This window comes from Vipera ursinii (assembly GCF_947247035.1).
Source record: "Vipera ursinii genome assembly, chromosome: 3".
NCBI classification, from domain to species: domain Eukaryota; kingdom Metazoa; phylum Chordata; class Lepidosauria; order Squamata; family Viperidae; genus Vipera; species Vipera ursinii.
In genome coordinates, this window is record NC_139516.1 from 189,223,724 (window position 1) to 189,238,532 (window position 14,809).

The 14,809-nt window shown below is 37.6% G+C and overlaps 1 protein-coding gene across 1 annotated transcript; it reads right to left on the reverse strand.

Moving 5' to 3' along the window:
• Nucleotides 1-5,694: 5,694 nt before the first annotated feature.
• Nucleotides 5,695-11,416, reverse strand: RPL30 (ribosomal protein L30). The gene is made up of 5 exons (XM_083358962.1): nucleotides 11,315-11,416; nucleotides 11,153-11,203; nucleotides 8,494-8,639; nucleotides 7,500-7,630; nucleotides 5,695-5,791 (listed from the first exon to the last, which is right to left on the reverse strand). Exons 2-5 carry the CDS (start codon nucleotides 11,171-11,173, stop codon nucleotides 5,742-5,744), a joined length of 348 nt encoding a protein of 115 aa, XP_083215088.1. The 5' UTR covers nucleotides 11,174-11,203; nucleotides 11,315-11,416; the 3' UTR covers nucleotides 5,695-5,741.
• Nucleotides 11,417-14,809: the final 3,393 nt, after the last annotated feature.

Sequence of the window (14,809 nt, forward strand, 5' to 3'; positions counted from 1 at the left end):
TCTGTCTTTCAAGGCTATTCTGGTTGCACAGATGGGAAAATCAATCCTTTCAAACTGAAATCTCTATTCTACTCACTAGGTCTCCAAGATGATCCCCATTTCAGAAACCCGGATTATCCTATATACCACCTGACGGGCAATGAAAGCAGGGGAATTATATATATATATATATATATATATATATATATATATATATATATATATATATATATATATATATATATATATATATATATATATATATATACATATACATATATATATATATATATATATATATATATATATATATATATATATATATATATATATATACATATATATATATATATAGAGAGAGAGAGAGAGAGAGAGAGAGAAATAATATCTAATCTTTGTTTTTCCATAGTATAGTTTCTCCCCATACCTGACAGTTGTGTTCCAGTTGATTATAGCTTTTGCTGGAATAGCACTAATTCTCTGACCAAAAGAAACCCAACTATCAGTTGATAGCAGGGCTATCTTTGAATACAGGCATACAAACTTCTTCTATCAGTTTTAAAGTGCTGATCTAGTCATCTGTCCAAACACAGTTTGTCCCTAAACCCAATCCTATTCCATGGTAAGGAGATTAATTAGTGAATATTTCCTTGCAGTTACTAATTATTATGTAATATAATTGTGTGTCCCTTCAAATTAATATTGATTCCTAGCTACTGCCTGGCTTCTATGTAACACAGTACTTACTGTCTGTCTTGTCTATCTTATCTTATCTTATCTTATCTATCTATCATCTATCTATCTATCTATCTATCTATCTATCTATCTATCTATCTATCTATCTATCTATCTATCATCTATCTATTTAATCACATGAACACCTATACAATTATATAGGGGCTTCTAGAGGCAGATCACAAAGCTAGTTTGCTGTAGTGATTAAGGCACCAGGCTAGAAACTAAGAGACTGTGAGTTCTAGTCACAAAGCCAACTCAGTGGTGTTGGGTTAGTCACTCTTTTGCAGGCCTAGGAAGGCAACAGTAAACCATTTTCAAAAATCTTGCCAAGACAACTGCAGACTTATCCAGGCAATTGCCAGGGATCAATGATGATATTTACTTATTTATTTGACTTATATACTTATTTATATATTTATTTAATTATTTATTTATGAGGGCACTCACACAAAAAGGCAGCTCACCACAACAATTTAAGTGTAAAACCAAGAAGAAAAAATAGACAAAACTGCTTTAGAAAAAGCATCTAGGTTTAATCTTAAAATGTTTCCCACAAAAGTTGTTTTAAGCATGTTCTGGAGGGTGACTAGGATTGAAGCCAATCATGCTTGTCATAGAAGGCTGTTCCAGAGGGCTGGGCTAACAATGGAAAAATGGAACCACCATCTGCTTTTCCTGGCAGGCCAATTTCAGTGGAGATGAAATTGGTTTTTAAGGCATGCATTGCCAAGCCATAATGCAGTACTGTTAGTTATTTGAAAATTTCTTGCAGAATTTGGCTGCTAGAGTCCAGTTGAACACTAGATGGCAACAAAAAAGCTTTCCTTATTTGCAATTCTCTGGAATTTTGCTGCCCAAATCTGGCATTACTAATTCTGTCCTCTGGCAACTTTATATGGTTTTCATGCAAATGCACTACTCTTTTTCTCATATCCTCTTCTTGTTCCAATTTGTTGACGTTTCAGTACATAGAGAGAATTACGATGATGAATAATGCTAAATCTCAGGATTGGTTTTGCTGTCTTGATTTTCATGAATGGCAATACCATAAGTATTTGACCTACTAAGTACACTGTAACTAATGCATCACTCGTTAAGAACATTAGTGATGATGATGAAGTACGAGCCCCCTCTAGCTGCAGTTTCAAAATACAGAATGGCAGTTTATATAATGTGGTTTGTTGTTCAATTAATTCCTTGTGCAACCTGATGTGTTGATTGTCGATTATTATTTCTTTAAATAAGCTCATTATTGTCATCGGCAGTATCTACCCAACATGTTTTCTGTTGGCCAGTTTCAACTGCCTTTGAATCTTCCAAGCATCGGGATGTTTTCCACTGATTTTTGCTGCAGTCTGGGCTTGAGGGTATATAGTGTCCATCAACCATTTTGACCGATGGTGCCACCTCCTACCAATGTGAAGATTTGTATTTTTAGATTGATTTGCAAGGAAGATGCAGTTTTAGCGCCTCCTGGGATTTGGTATCTTAGACTAGCTATGGCCCTAACACAGTGGTATGATTCAGCTGGTTCGCACCGGTTCAGTAGAACCGGTAGCTAAATTTTGTTGAGTTTGGAGAAAAGGCTGAAACTATGTTACTTCTGGAAATCCGTTCTAGGCCTCGGAGGCCTGGAGGTTTCCCAGTCCTAGAATGGCCCACCGGAAGTGCGTGGATGTCACTTCTGGAAGTCTGTTCTAGGCCTGGAGGCCTCATAATTCTTTAGCATTCATTCCACAAGCCTGGTTTTATTTGTGTGTTTGTGTGTGTATGCCTTTGGAAAAACCACAAACACGATACTACTATTGATGCGAAAATGCACTTTCCCATGTAATATATACTAACTGGACTGAGGGGGGTTTTAGTTTTAAGTTTTAACATTGTTTTATTGTTGGGCTATTATTAATTTAATTCTTTTTAATTCTATTTTTATCTTAATTGTCTTTTAAATATTGCCCTGTAAACCGCCCTGAGTCTTTCAGGAATAGGGCGGTATAGAAACCTAATAAAATAAATAAATAAATAAATAAATAAATAAATAAATAAATAAATAAATAAATAAATAAAGGTTAAACAATTGTATTACAGTTTACAATTATATGAATAGCTTTATGATTGGAATTCTACTTGTACCATTCTTGATCTTCAGTAACTCAGCAAGGATTTCTAACTCCCAGCTATTTATTAATAACAACGAAATAACACCCATCTTCCCATTGCCAAAATGAAATGTCCAAGAAGTAATCAACACTGGATTTTGGGAAATAAAACTAGATACACAGCTAACTCTTTACTCATGGGTTTTCTGGGTTTTTAATTTTAAAAGAAGTAACTGGTTGTCAATTATATGTGTAGATATTCTTAAATAATGAAGCAGTCTGAAATTGTTTTCCTTAACTTGTATTTACTGGCAGAAATGTCAAAAAGAATAGAAGCATTGGAAAGTCAATTAAGATACTAATGAAATTTCTTGAGCAGCAATATATCTTTGTTGGATATTTATACACAAGAAAATGTATCAAAGCTATGTAAGTAGGTACATTTCGCACAAAATGGAGAAATTGTAACTTCAGTAGAGTACCATATAATATTGTATATTTGCATTGACTTAAGATAAAATTACAAACTTCTTAGAAAAACTAGTTTTTCAATTGAGAAGCTATAAAGGTAAAGGTTCCCCCGCACAAGCGTGCTAGTCGTTTCCGACTCTAGGGGCCGGTGCTCATCTCCGTTTCAAAGCCGAAGAGCCAGCGCTTGTCCGAGGACATCTCCGTGGTCATGTGGCCGGCATGACTGGACGCCAAAGGCGCACGGAATGCTGTTACCTTCCCACCGTAGTGGTCCCTATTTTTCTACTTGCATTTTTACGTGCTTTCGAGCTGCTAGGTTGGCAGAAGCTGGGACGAGTAACAGGCGCTCACTCTGCTACGCGGCACTCGGGATTCGACCCGCCAAACTGTCGACCTTCTGATCGACAGGCTCAGCATCCTAACCCACTGAGCCACCACGTCCCTCAGTGAGAAGCTATATAATATTGTAAAATAGTGGTATAAAAGGCAATTTTTACTATTTAGAAATCTGGAAAGGCTAAATATTGTTCACTATTCATTGTAATACTGTACCAAAAGGATGCAGTCAAATATTAGTTGCTTATACTCTTCCTACAGCCAGCACTTCTTCCCATAAGTGATTGATGATAGGGAAATTGGGAAGAAGTAACCAATTTAAATGGGACGCGGTGGCTCAGTGGGTTAGGACACTGAGCTTGTCGATCAGAAGATCGGTTGTTTGGCAGGTCGAATCCCGAGTGCCGCGTAGCAGTGAGCACCTGGTACTCGTCCCAGCTTCTGCCAACCTAGCAGTTTGAAAACACGTAAAAATGCAAGTAGAAAATAGGGACCACTATGGTGGGAAGGTAACAGCGTTCCGTGCGCCTTTGGCGTCTAGTCATGCCGGCCACATGACCACGGAGACGTCCTCGGACAAACGCTGGCTCTTCGGCTTTGAAACGGAGTACCAGCCCCTAGTCGGAAACGACTAGCACGCATGTGTGGGGGAACCTTTACCTTTACTTTAACCAATTTAAGGCACACTCCCTAAGTTCATTTTAACCACTAAGTATTTATATGTGGGATAGGTTTTGGGGAGACAATGTATAAAATGTAATTTTATTGCTAGAAATACATACCAAAATTTTGACTACCTTAGCTTCTTAAACAAAAATTCTCAAACAGATGTATCATGCAAGTATTCTAACAGCGTTGTCCAACGGATACTTGGAGGAATGGATAGCCATCACAAGGGAAAATTCATTTCAAAATGAAGTTTTGTATTATTACAAGTTCAGAACAAATTAACAAGTGCCTTAGATCTGAATTATGCCCACAATAAATTGTGTCCAATGTTTGTCCCACCAACTATTGTTTTTCTTTCAGTTCGTAAGTTATTCTGTCTTTCTTGCTCTAAATAAAAGGTTGAATTTGCTTAACTATATCCTAATTTACTGTTAATGTGTGGAGGTTCCCCCAAGTAAAGAAAGGTGAAGTCACCCTTATTGATAGTACAGAATTAGCATGACAGTCAAAGGACTAAAGGCTGATGCAAAGGGTGAATTAATTTTTCTTGAGGCCTAAAAGTTGCTTAGTGTTTGCTTGTTGAATTTTACTTTTTCTACAATATTTAACAGGGCTTTTGTTCTTTGCTTCACTGCACCCTCAGTTACGTTTTTTCCTCTCTTCCTAGCACTTTCCTTCTACCTATCTCCAGCCTAGCACTTTTTTTTCTATTCTGCAACAGAGTTGCAAGTCTCTCAGCACACTTAGAATGTCTTTTTCCACTCTGAATGTGAAGCACTGCATAGCCCTAATTAGAAGATGGTTGGTTGGTTCCTTCCTTCCTGCATTTATACAACTAAGTGACTCTAGATCAGGTGTGTCAAACTGCTGACCCACGGGCCAGTTTCATCATACCGAAGCCACGCCCACCCCATTGCTGGCAATGCAGTCGCGATATGTCACTACACGTCATGTGACGAGTTTGACACCCGTGTTCTAGATGGGTTTCTAATGGGTATTGTAGAGGAGTTTGTGTATTTTTTTATGTCATCTCTCCTGTTCAGATACAGTACTCAATCGGCAGAGCCAAATGTGGCTACGTTCTTTAATCCCATTGGTCTTTAACTCCTAATCAAATTATTTTATTTAGATCAGGGATCCCCAACCTCTGGTCTGTGGACCAGTCCCGGTCCATGGCATGCCAGCAACTGGTCTGCACAAACAAGCAAAGCTCCATCCATGGGATGCAGGCAGCACACAAAACCACGCACCTTCCAGTCTGCGGAAAAACCTTTCTCCACAGAACCGGTCCCTGATGCCCAAAAGGTTGGGGACCTCTAATTTAGATCTTTACTATTTGATTTCTCCATAAAACTTTGCATATAATTTGTTGTGTCTGACTTATAAGAACTCATACCAACAATAGATTTATAGCCAGTTTTATTACACAAAATGTAAAGTTTATTAATTTTACTTCTCACTGGTTTGTTCTGGCATGCTTCTAATGATGTCAGAGTCACCTGTTGGGGAAAACATATTTCAGTATCAAAATTTCACAAACACCTTTGTCATGCACAATTTACTGTATTACAAAAAATTCTCAATAACCTTATTTTAATATATTCCCAATGATAGATCATACTACAAAGTTCAATCAGTTAATGTAACTTGCAGGTAAAAATCAGAACTAGAAAGACCAACTAGTTCTGAGGACACAGTGCATAGTGGTAATATAGCGAATGTCTAGCCTGTCCTGATTACTGCAAACCCAGAACAGCGAGAATATTCGCATTTAACTTTGCATCAAGATAAATTAATTTCTCACAATTATATAACACATATAGTTTAAATCCCTAGCCTCTGACAAATTACTTTCTAATGCGCTTTAAGAACCTTTACAGCAAAGAATGAACTTTTATTAGTTACCAGATGCTTAACTTTAGAATTATTTGCTCCACTGGACCTACAGGCCCAGTATCAATTTCAATGTCCTCCTGACAAACAGATTTTCTTCTAATCAGGACAAAGGTTATTCTAGTAAGAATATAAATCTTTTTTATTGCATTTTAAGATGTTGACATTAGTTTATTAAAGTTTAAGTAACAAATTATCAACTTCCCATCGAAGTCATGAGTTAAGATCAGCAGGGGAGAATCTAATGGTATTCCCATCAATGGTTCATGGAGCAACAGCCGGAAGTTAAACCTTTCTCAATGAAAATGCTTTAGTTATGGACCTCTCTTCCTACAGTAGTTTGACTTGCCCCAGGTTTCTCATTTTTTAGGAAACAGTTGAAGAGATGCCAAGTATAACTACTACTCTGAGGCCACACTATCTTTAAGACTGCCTATTGCTTTGCTTTTATTTAATTTTAAAAACAGGCTACTTTTTGTACAGGTAGTCCTCCACTTATGCCAAAAATCGAGCCCAACATTTCTGCTGCTAAGTAAGAGAGTTAAATGAGTTTTTCCCCATTTTACAATCTTTCTTGCCACAGTTGTTAAGTGGATGACTGCAGCTATTAAGTTAATAACATGGTTAAGTAAATCTGGCTTCCCCACTGGTCGCAAAAGGTGATCACATGTTATTGGGACAATGCAACTGACATAAATATGAATTTTCATCACATAACCATGGTCAAGGGTAAGGCAACCTTGGCTCTTTTATGACTTGTGGACTTCTACTCCCAGAATTCCTGCTGGCTCAGGAATTCTGGGAGTTGAAGTCCGTGAATCATAAAAGAGCCAAGGTTGCCTACCCCTGACCATGGGGATGCTGCAATGATTTTAAATGTGAAAAGTGATCATAAGTCATTTTTTTCAGTGACATAATTTTGCATAGTCACTGAATGAACTGTTGTAAGTTAAGCACTACATGTATTTACTGATTCAACTGTCATTTAGCATGAATATAATTAACATATAAAAGTATAAATATTTACTAAAAGCCTGAATGGTGTACTGACATTTTACAAAACAAGCCCACCATCACAATATGATGTTATTTAACGGTTCTTAAACCACATATGAAATAAAATTATATGATTTTTGCTTTACAAACACTATTCATTTTGTATTAGCATACTGAAGTGCAGAATTCTCAATTGAACGCTATCAGTTCAATTGAACTGATAAGAGAATCCTAGTGAACAGAACAAGATAAAGGCAAATCATATTTAAAAAACAGCTTCATCTCTAGACACTAAGATGCTAAATACAACATACATACCTGGGTCAATTATAGCAAGTGTACATACTCTGTAGTACTTCCCACAAGCTGTTCCCAGTTCAATGTTGTTGCCACTGTAGTGATGCACACCAGTTTTGGCCAACATAGCATAGTATTCAATTTCTGATTTTCTAACGGTACAAAAATAAACAGAGTACTTATTTGTTCCAGATTGTCACATTTTACTTTTATTCAATCTCCTATTAGGACATTAACAACTAATTTTTATTCATTTATTAAAGTGTACAGTCATCAGTTTACCAAATGGAACTCTGTACAATGAACAAAATAAACACACAAGACAACTATTTAATTCAATCTCAATTTACACTCCATTAATTTTTATGGGACTAATGCATTATGAAGGTTAGATTAAACCTATTTTAACCTACAATATAGATTGGAACTTAGGTTTGAGGAATAAGTTTAGTTTCTCTCAGCTATTAGCCAAAGAACATGATAATTGGTGCTGGCAATACTCCATACATTTAATAGTGCTTATTGAACTGTATAGATAATTTTGCAAAGCAAGATCTTATACAGACTTTATACAATATAATATTGTATTTATATAATTGCTATATGGAAGCAGAACATATTTTATCAATTCTAATACATCAATAAAATACATTTCCCATGAGCATATCAACCTACATCAGTTTTCTTATATCTATTCAGAACTTTTATCTTCACATTACCCTATCACAAATACTAGTCTTCCTGCTTTTAAAAAGGAAAATCAAGATTATAACCTACAAGATCACAAAATTATTTGGAATGTCCCATCAAACCTCCCTTCGTTGCCAAAATTAAATTTTGGCAACAAATTGATAGCCGGCAGCTGCTTAATTAATATATTTGAAAAGCTATGTACAAAAGCCAAATCTACATGTCAAGTAAATCTTTTTCATTTGATGGTAAGACATTTTCATTAATACTATAAAACAACTCTATGTGATCCTATAAGACGACTATTCAAAAAATGCACACGTACCTCAAAGCAGGACAGTTATTCGCTAGAATAACCAACTTGGCTTTGCCCTGCCGAATCATTTTCAGAGTTTGTTTATATCCAAGTACATATTTACCACTTTTCATAACCAGCTGAAGTCTAGAGTTTATGGACTCTAAAGACTTTTTCTGTAAAAAAAAGTGGATGTATAGAATATTTTGTGCATTTTATGTATTACATTTTATGCCACCCATCTCACTGGAACTCTAAGCAGCTTACAATAAAAAGTCAAAAAGAAAGATAATACAAGACAATTAAAATTAGGAGAGTTAATGGGAAAGCTAAAACCCAAGATGATGGGTGACCTGGGGTTGGGGATTTTCTCTATCGCATCAGCCAATGTCAACATAGCACACTCCATTAGGACTCCAAGTCAACAGAGCCCAAGTTTTCAGGCTCTTCCCAAAGGAAGAAATGTTGGGGTGGACCAGCAGAATATTCCAGAGTGGGGGGGCCCACAACAAAAAAGACTCTTCTCCTGGACCCTGCCAGTTGAAATTCTTTGGCAGATGGGATCCAAAGTAGCCCCCTTCTACTGGAGCAAGCAGTGTGGGCTAGCTCTTCAGGCACCCTGGACCCATGCCACAAAGGGCTATAAATATAATGACCAACATCTTGAATTGGACCCAAAAGCAAACTGGCAACCAGTTCAGTATTTGTAACAGAAGTGTCACATGTGTCATTAAAGGGGTCTCCAGAACTGTCCACAGTACTGCATTTTGTATCAATTGTAGCATCTGCTCACTCTTCAAGGGTAGCCCCATGAAGAGCATGTTGCAGTAATCCAATCATGAGATGATCAGATCAGGATGCAACTGACACACACAACACGTAACTGTGAAAAGGCTCTCTTAGCTCTTCTGTAATACATAATACATTAAAATACCTTGTCTACTTTTTCTCTAGATATCTGGCTCTATACGCTGATCCCACCACAAAATGTAACATTTTATTCAACATAGTTTTCAAGCTTTTTTTAAACATGGTGCAATGCAGCCAAAACATCTTAAAAGAATCCATTTAAATAACAATATTTTTTGAATTTTCTCTCTCTCTCAAAAGCTCCATCAAGAATTATTATACTATAACTGTATCTTCCAGTCTTAAATACTAAGTGGTTTGAGAGCAAAAGCTAGTCATGCTTATAATTCTATTACGGTCCTTGTTCAATCTTCTACCAAAGTCATAAAGAGAGAATTCATAAATTGCTTAACCAGTAGTGTTAAAAAGACCCAAACACTGGCATTTCTTTTCATACTAATACACTTTGAAAACTAAACAATCTTTTAAAATGCCTATAAGCTGAATGCATTTATTCAAAAGCATGTCAGTTTCAGAAGAACTATTTTTTTAAAATAAAGCATATTTGCATTAAAAAATTCAGTGCAAGGTCCTAAGATACAGAGACCTGGCCCATAGAACCACCAAGTCAGATATGACTGAATGGATATCAATATCATCATCAATCTTGCCACGACACCCTTGCTAGTTGATTTATGGAATACTATATATTTTAAGACATTTTTTTTAAATTCCATTTATATCCCGCCCTTCTCTGAAGACTCAGGGCGGCTTACAAGCTTAGCAGTAGCCTTCATTCTATGTATATGCCTGCTTATTAGGGCTTTCACACACACCCCAGTGGCATTATTACAAAGTCAGCTTAATTGCCCCCAACAATCTGGGTCCTCATTTTACCTACCTCGGAAGGATGGAAGGCTGAGTCAACCTTGAGCCTGGTAGGATGCGAACCTGCACTAATTGCAGGCAGCTGGTGTTACTTAAGGGAGGGATTAGCCCACTGCTCCACCAAGGCTCTTTTAATGTATATTAATGTATATTTTACCTTTACATTATCCAGAGACTTATGCAATCCAAACTCAGTAATATTTAAACAGCTATGGCAAAGCCTTGGTTAAACACATTTTTCATAGCTGCAACAAAGCCTAGATCTTCCATATAATTCCTGTCAGTATGTGCGCATATACAGTACAGATGGCACCAGAATGCAGCAATACCTAGGGCCATCACCCAAAGAGCTACAAACTGACTCTTACATGCTTCTATATCTCATAGCATCTATCTTTGCGATTCCATATGACAACCAGCATGGAATCAATAACTAGGGCAGAAAGCTAGGAGGTTCTAGGAGGGAGGCCCTTGGCGATTGCCCTAGGTCAGGGGTAGGCAACCTCGGCTCTTTTATGACTCATGGACTTCAACTCCCAGAATTCCTGAGCCAGCCAAGCTGGCTCAGGAATTCTGGGAGTTGAAGTCCATGAGTCATAAAAGAGCCGAGGTTGCCTACCCCTGACCTAGGTCAAGGGTAGGCAACCTTGGCTCTTTTTATGACTTGTGGACTTCAACTCCCAGAATTCCTGAGCCAGCATGGATGGCTCAGGAATTCTGGGAGTTGAAGTCATAAAAAGAGCCAAGGTTGCCTACCCCCGATCTAGGTGTTATGAGCAACCCTCCGCCCCGTTTGATCAGAAATGCGTCGTTTCGAGTCAGAGGCCTTTCGCAATTGTTGGAGTGCTCCTATCTCCCTCCACAAGCTCTCGCCTCTGCCCTCGGACTCAGTATCCCGGTTCTCCCCTCTATCGTTAGGTCAGCCGGCTGACTGGCTGGCACGCTCACTCACCGTCTTCTTGGCGGCCACCATCTTGCCGGCTCACGTCGGCCCTGCCGTTGCCTGCGAAAAGGAAAATAGTCAACACTGCGGCCAAACACTGCGGCCACCCGCCAAACGCAGCCCACACCCAAGGCATCTCCCCACTCCTCCAAAGGCCCAGGACCCGCTCACCAGAGGAGCGCCTCCAAGATGGCCGGGCAACGAGGAAAGGAAGTCCCTCGCCGAAACGCGTAGAATCACGCGGGTCAGCGCGACCAACAACGACTCTCGCGAGAGCAGACGCCTCGCGCCCCCCCCTCCCCGCCTGTCCAAAAATTCTCGCGGCTTTCTCGCTGACATTGAGGGTGCGCACGCAACAATCGCGAGACAACCGCGCTTCATAAAATTAGCGTTTTTTTCGTAGGTTTACGCAGGGTGCGATCTTTATCTTGGTTCACAATGCAAAGGGTAAAGCGGCGTTTCTCAACCGTGGCAACGTTAAGAAGAATGGACTTCCACTTTCAGTCGAAGTCCATACATTTTAAAGTTGCCAAGGTTAGAAATGAATAATTGGAGGATGTCAGTTTGGCTGTATAGAACTGCTGCATAAAATTTTAGGGTTCATTATTAGCATTTTAATATAGATGAAATTAGCAATTTAGCATAGCATCCATGCCTCCTTTTCAAGTTTAGGAAACCATGTTTTCTGACACATTACACACATCTAATATATGTATCATTTATTTCTATATCCTATACAAAGAGATCACCACCCACTTAATGCCTTTTGCTTGCCTCAAGTACTTGTGGTTTGTATTGTATGTGGTAGTGGTGATGGAAAAGCTACTTTGCAAAGATAATGGGTGTTTTTCAGATTCTAAGATCTCTTTTTTTAACTCCGGATCAACTTGGTGCCTGAGTTTTATGAGTAACAACTGCGTGCAGTCCAAATTGATAATATTTGAAATCCTGAATATTTTCAGATGAAAATTACAGCGCCATACTGTACATTCTTACTTGGATTATTGTCCCAGCAAACTGGATTATTGTCCCAACAAACTGGATTCATTTAACCTCTTGTGTGCATCAATTAACATGCAAAATTTAAATGTCTTTAAGTTGCAAAATAGAGGGCATTTGGGACTGTGGGACAAGTGCATAGATTTGTTCTAAGCCATTAGAACATTAAAACATTACAATGGGAAATCATGACATTAGCAATTACTGTATAATTTCATTGGTAAACAAAACTTCGCATTGAAGATGGCAATGTGTTCGCTAGGGAAAAATGAACCAGTTAATAAGTACTTTATCACTCCCAGTTTCTCTAACATTCATTGATAAGGCACCGTTTTTTAGGATAAAGGAATTTGGGTAGCAAAGTCTCTAATTATCTGCTGTGTTCCCTATCTGCTTTGTTCTCAGCAACTAGTGAACATCAGTTCTGTTCCCTTCTTCAAATTAAGCTTAAAATCACCATTCCATCAGGCTTTTACCTTGAGTAGAACTACACAAGCTTTTGTCTCAACAAGTGGTACCACCTTCGAGCTTTTGGCCATGGAGGTAACTGGGACCAGCTTGGTAACAGAAACAGCAGTTCTTCAGGCTGAACAATAAAAAGATAATATAAAAAAGACAATGGCAAATTTGTGTCATGCTGTTTTCCCAAAAACTGCATGTATTAGTGTAGAAACAAAACTAAATTGTATGGGGGGTGGGGGGAAATAATAGGATGGGACTAGAAAAAGTGACAAGATTGATAAAAATCAAAGAATGAAAACAATGGGGAAGGTATATGAGTCACTTTGAACATATTGTACTAAATTGAAAAATAAAACAGTTCTCTATGAAATAATGAGATATGAGTCAAAGATATCCATCAAGTTTTGGTCCTAGAACATATTATTATTGTAAAACAGGGATGAATAATTGATATCTTTCTAACATCTTGGAATGTAAAATTTGTGTTGTCCCACTTATCAAAAAAGCACCTTTGAACATAAATGCTAACCACCATTTTGCTATTTTCTAATCCAACCTGGATTAAGAGTAAATTCTTTCCCACCAGATTTTTTTTGCTGTTCACTTTGTTTTAGGAAATAATTAGTGGATCATAACTATTAATATTTATATGCAGAGTATTTCTAGACAGCTTATTTTTAAGATCAGCCAGGTACTGATTAACTGCTGCCATCTAGCTGGAACTGAATTCTTAGGGAGACATATGTCTTATCAGTACATCAGAGACCTGATTGATAACTCCCATGATTTGAATGTAGTAACTGAATAATACAGTTTGATCAAGAGGAATAGAATAAATATAAATGTTGAATGATTGCATTGGAATTTAAAAAATAAAGCTAATATGGATTGATATAAAATAAAGAAAACTACTCAATGAAAATGGCAAAACACTAACTAGGAGCAAAGGATTCCTGCACAAGGGTCGTAGTTTGGACTTCAGTCTAAATGTCTTCCTCTAAATGTATATGATGCAGATCCTGTCCTGGTCCTCCTACAACAGGCTACTACATCTAATAGTGTGGTAGATGTTCTCTTATCCTCAAAGTATGATCAAAGTACAGTAAGGTTTGATGGCCAATCCAGTCAACTTTTATATATAAAGGAGGTAGAATCTTACTTTTTTTAATTTCAGGCCACAACATGTCTTCATCTATTAAAACAGTTGCATGTGCACTGAGAAGATGATGCTATCAAGTTATTTTTTTCAAGTCTATGAGACTCTGAAGTCTGTTAGTTTGCAAATGGACAAAAAGGGCCATTTAAGTTAGCTGTATTGTCTGTTCATTTGATCTACAGGTAGTCCTTGACATTTAACCATTTAATCATTTATTTAGTACCCATTCAAGGTTACTATGACACTGAAAAAAATGGCCTATGACCAATACTCATCCTTATGGTTGTTGCAGCATCCCCACATTCATATGATCAGAATTTGGACACTTGGCAATCATCATGTATTTACAATACTTGCAGTGTCCTGGGGTCATGGGAACCCCATTAGCAGCCTTCCCAGTCAGCTTCCAACAAGCAAAGTCAATGGGGGAAGCAGAATTTGTTTAACAACTGCATGATTCACTTAACAACTGTCTTGCTTAGTAACAGAAAGCCTGGTTCCAATTGTGATTGTAAGTACAGGGCTACCTGTACAGTTTACTTTACTACTGCTACCTTTCAACTCAGTTTGGTACTTTATCACTATGAACATTGTTGATCCTAATACCATATTCTGAACCTCCCAAACACTGTAAAATTAGCAGATATTGGACATTTCTTTCATGTGTTTCTCTCATCAAACAAGCTAAAGGGCTTTGTTAAAATTACATTTTGGCAACCACACTAATTAGTTTTCATCCTATGGGATTAAAAGTGGCAGACTGAGGTTCATGATAAATTATCATGTATAAAGGAAGTGTAAACATGCTCATTCAATTACCTCTGATGCATGTACTGTCCTATTCATTTGGTGTCTAGGAACAAAATAAACCTCATTGTTCCAAATCCAACACAATGAGAATTTTGGAAGGTTGCAGTCTGCTGAATCAACACTGACATTTTTGTCTTTCTATCACCAATCAGAAAACAGATTTTAAAAATCTAGGAAAACAAAGAGCACAGAAGTATAGATAAAACCTAGAAAATAATAATCAACTCCTACTGCACATC

Bases quoted from the DNA above. Each gene is read 5' to 3' on its own strand.
- RPL30 (XM_083358962.1), bottom strand. From the start codon at position 11,173: ATGGTGGCCGCCAAGAAGACG. The intron at 8,640-11,152 runs GTGAGTGAGCGT...TTTTTTTTACAG, and splicing joins TGGTGGCCGCCAAGAAGACG to AAAAAGTCTTTAGAGTCCAT. The intron at 7,631-8,493 runs GTACGTGTGCAT...TTGTACCGTTAG, and splicing joins AATAACTGTCCTGCTTTGAG to AAAATCAGAAATTGAATACT.